The sequence below is a fragment of the Haliotis rubra genome, unplaced genomic scaffold (assembly GCF_003918875.1).
Source record: "Haliotis rubra isolate DU_JTF1 unplaced genomic scaffold, ASM391887v1 Scf1090, whole genome shotgun sequence".
NCBI lineage: Eukaryota > Metazoa > Mollusca > Gastropoda > Lepetellida > Haliotidae > Haliotis > Haliotis rubra.
In genome coordinates this window covers 297,977-302,302 of record NW_025764993.1, presented here as the reverse complement: position 1 = coordinate 302,302, position 4,326 = coordinate 297,977, and the positions used below count along the sequence as shown (strand labels likewise).

Sequence of the window (4,326 nt, the reverse complement as noted above, 5' to 3'; positions counted from 1 at the left end):
GAAATAATACACTGCCACGCGCGCTGTTACACTGGATACTTATCATAAGATAAGTGTATGAATACTTTGCAAAGAATTGTATATTCCACCCATCCCCTTTATCAAATTATGCCTTTAGTACCTAAAGGTTAAGACAGATATTTCACGAACTACACTGCCGACTGTGTGTTAGCCGCATGCCGAAATGAAGATGATTAGAAATGACATAATTCAAGGTGAAGTTAAACGCTACATATCCGAAAGTGTATTTCACTTGCCAGAGCAGTGCTAGAGCTGTGCGAATGTAAATGCTGCCTATAAACCCATTTAGCAACTAATGCTAAATGCCATTATATGCAGACCTTTAGTCTGTAATAACGATCAGCTGCGGCTGATGAGGATGACATTAATATGGTATGTCTACCCAATGAAAGACTACACAACGCAGAAGTGTGGATGACAATGAGCTGCGTGTGGATGGCTACCGACGGGACCGGATATATAGCTTAGCTTTTGCGCCCTCCGCCGTAAAAGGCAGACAGGCAAAGCATAGGCAAGTTTGCACTTCCTCCCGCTGAGACAGCAGGCAGGTAAGGCATTGCAAACTTTGTACTTCCTCCCGCTGGAGACAGCAGGCAGGAAAAGCAGGCTGATAAGGCATTGCAAACCTTGTATATCCTCCCGCTGAGACAGCAGGCAGGAAAAGCAGGCTGATAAGGCATTGAAACTTTTGTACTTCCTCCCGCTGAGACAGCAGGCAGGAAGGTTTGGGCTGCCACTGTGAAAGCAGAAGCCAAGCATCCCCCTTTATTAAGCCTATTTAGTGTTTAGTCCCGCCGGCACCATGCCAACAGGCCCGCGACGCTGCCCACTGCCGACAGCGAAGCCGGGCTGCCATCCACAACGAAGTTAAAGAGTTAAAGGTGGGAGTAGGGGAGAGGACGAGAAAAGGTCTTAATGTTTGAATGCTGCCAGGATGGCACGATGTTGGGCGTCCATACCTGGCTTGGTTAGGTGAACCCCGCGGCCCAGATAATGAGCGGGTCAGGTGTGAATGATACAACCCCGCCGCCCAGCTGCTCTTTCACGATGTTGCTGACTCTACGATTTAATTTTTTTTCTTCAGCTCGAGGGCTGAGATCAATAGCTCCACGCCACTGAAGCCGAGGCAGCATCTGCGACCAGATGATGGTGGCAGCTGGGCAGCGCAGGCGAATATACAGCAATTCCTGGTGCATGTCATCGTAGAGGACTTTGAAGGACCTCACACAGGTCGTTAGGAACCCAGGTGGATCACGATAAACGACCTGCATGGGCCCCTCGCCTATTAGCCCGGCCCACCCTGCTGCGTAGTTCCGACCACCTGAGGCCCCCTTGTCGACCAGATGACCCCGGCGAGGCCCAGGCTGCTTCGGTGCGCCCGAGGTGTTGTTGCAGCCTCGCCATGTAGCTTGAGCCAATCACCCACGATGGTCCTGCAACCCATATTTCTTAAATTAGTTTTGTGTGCTTAGCCGGGGGATACGGATATACGCCTGGTAGGCATTCGATCTCCAGCGGCCAAATTCCTGAATCTGAACTGCCGGAATTCCTTGCAACGCTGCTGTGGTTGCTGCCCCTATCCGAAATGAATGAGAAGAGTAAAGATTAATATTGATGGGTTGTTTTGCTGCCGCTTAGCGCCTTCCTGAGCACTGCCTGAAACTGAAATCTTGTTAGAGGAGCGGAATTAGTGTGAATAAAGAAATATCCATCTGTACGCGGGTCGCACTGCCAAAAATCGTGTCAAAGCTTTGACGGGCACAGTATGGACCGAGGGACTGCTTGAATGGCGATGCGTGTGCCGCGGCCTTGTTGATCTGTTTTGGAGGCCCGTAGGACCACCTCGACGTAGGATTGGTCGCTAGCGAAAGATAGGTCATTCAGCAACAACGCCCGCTGTGATGAGTCGCTGATTGAACCGCAACTACCTCACTTACCCTGAAAACCCAAAAATGTTAGCAGGTATGCCGCTGAAAACATAGAAGCTTCATATGAAGACCTACATACAGTGGGGAGGAGTTGCACAATGCGAAGTTAGCAGATCGAGTGTAATCGGCTGACGGTATCTGGCTGCCTCGATCTCCTGGCCATCCCTGCAATGGCTTTCTGCACTAGGAAGTGGTTAGACATGCACTGCAAGGAATTGAGCTTGTGTATGGAGGATAATGCTGAAATGTAAGAACGGGCCGCGCTGGGAGACCTACCTGATAATGAGAGATAAGCTATAAAATGAAGCATATGATCTAAAGGTACAGGCCATATGTCAGGCAGGAGTACACCACCCGAAATAGCCGTAGTGACTGTACCGCCGACTCATAAGTCCTCCAAGTGTTTGCTGCCATCGAGTTTGCTACTAGACTGTTTGCTTCCGCTGTTAGATGAGCCAGATGTCCGCTGGGATTCCTGAGGCCTGATGATCCGCCTGTGGGCTGCTGCTCAAACCGCGACCACTGAAATCTCGAAAGAGCCGCCTGCTATTATGTTGGCCTGAGTTGGTATATACTGTGCTTTGAAGTGTATGTTGTTCTGCAAGCATATGAGGACCATTCGCCTGAGCAGTTTCATTACCCTTTGCCCTTTGGCAGTGTGCCTGTTGATAATACTCACCACGGCCTGGTTGTCACAGAACATTAGTACCCTTTGTTGGCCAGACTGCTGCCCCATATGCGCAATGCCACGACTATAGGAAAGAGCTCTAAGCATGTAATGTCTTTCACCCATCCTTGTTGTATCCATAGATCTGGCCACCTGGCATTGGCCCAATGACCTTGGAAATATGCACCCCAACCCTGAGCCAGCTGCATCTGTATAAAGTTGAGTATTGGGGTTGTAACCCAACCCTGTTCCAAGAATAAGGTTGTGCCATTGTGCCTGGCAAGAAACTGAAGCCACAGATTAAGGTCTTCACGCATACCCGCTGATACCCGTGATCCTGTGGTGTGGCTTATGCGTTCCCCTTTTGTGCGTCGATGAGACGCCGCAAGAATGGACGACCCATGGGAATTGCCTTGCATACAAAGTTTAGCTTTCCCACTATTGACTGCAGCGTATGCAGTGTAACTTTCTTGGATGATGAGTCTACCAGCTGTGACAGCTGATGGACCAGTTGTGCTATCTTGTCCTCCGGTATCCTGATTTCACCCCGAGCCGCGTCTATGGTGAGGCCCAGGAATGTCAGACAAGTTGTAGGTTGTACAGTCTTCTGGTGAGCGATAGGCACGCCCAGATTATCAGCCAGTTGCAAAGAGGTGTTAAGCATGTTGGAGCATTTGTTTAGGTCCACTGCCGCCAGGATAAAATCATCAAGGTAATGAGCGATGTCCTGACTGCACGTAGTGGCCTTGATAGCCCATTCAATGAAAGTGCTGAATGACTCAAATAGGGCACAAGAAATGGAACAGCCAAAGGGAAGGCATTTATCAATGTAAAATTGTTCTTGAAACTTAATGCCGAAAGTAGCTGAAAGTCCGATGGTACCACAGGCAGGAGGCTTAAAGGCTGATTTGACGCCAAATTTTGACATGTAAGCACCCCTGCCCAAGTTTTGAATCATGGCTACAGCCTGGTCGAAACTGGTGTACTGCACTGTACATGCTTCCTGTGGTATAAAATCATTGATTGATGAGCCTTGAGGATGCGATAAATGATGGATGAGGCGGAAGGCAGCCTCACCATGAACTGATGAATCAACTTTCTTAGGCACCAAGCCGATTGGGGAAACTATAAGAGATTGCACTGGTCTGTACGAAAATGGGCCTGCCATGCGACCCAACAGAATTTCTTTTTGCAGCTTTTGCTCCACTATTAGTGGCTGTTCCCTGGCAGATTTAAGGTTGACAGCGTCCCGAATGACCCGCGGGCCCTTCAGAGTTTAAGCTGAAACCCTTACTGAAACCCTCCTGTAGTAACTGAGCTGCTGCTGGATTGCACAATTTATATTGCTGCAACCATTGTTCCAAGCAAGGGATGTTAATTGGAGTTGGGGCCGTGTGAAATAGCTCTGCCTGGCAAGGTAGGTTGACGCTTAAGAGATTGGGCGGTGGTGACTGTGTTCTTTTGCCACGAAAAACAAGACATGGCGCCATGCCCGCCTATGTTACATGCTGAGCACCTGTGTGCATAACGGCACATCTGACCCTCTCGCAAGTGCCACGATTGAAGTTTCTACATACCTCTGTGCTGCTGAGTGTAGGTGGAGGCTCTGGCTGGGTAGGCAAATGCCTGCTGCTTGTGGCTGGGGAGCATTAACTGCAGCCACAGTTGTCCGTCGATGGCACCCCATGACCGAAATGGGTCCCTCTCCAT

General features: G+C 49.6%; 1 protein-coding gene across 1 annotated transcript; it reads right to left on the bottom strand.

Annotated features, from left to right (window-relative positions):
• Nucleotides 1-2,965: 2,965 nt before the first annotated feature.
• On the bottom strand, nt 2,966-4,326 carry LOC124283279. The gene is made up of 2 exons (XM_046719311.1): nt 4,194-4,326; nt 2,966-3,741 (listed from the first exon to the last, which is right to left on the bottom strand). Exons 1-2 carry the CDS (start codon nt 4,324-4,326, stop codon nt 2,966-2,968), a joined length of 909 nt encoding a protein of 302 aa, XP_046575267.1.

What these genes read in the sequence shown, in the direction of transcription:
- LOC124283279 (XM_046719311.1), bottom strand. Translation starts at nt 4,326, where the DNA reads ATGGAGAGGGACCCATTTCGGTCATGGGGTGCCATCGACGGACAACTG. An exon ending in CTACACTCAGCAGCACAGAG is followed by an intron (nt 3,742 to 4,193) that starts GTATGTAGAAAC and finishes AATCTCTTATAG; the next exon opens with TTTCCCCAATCGGCTTGGTG.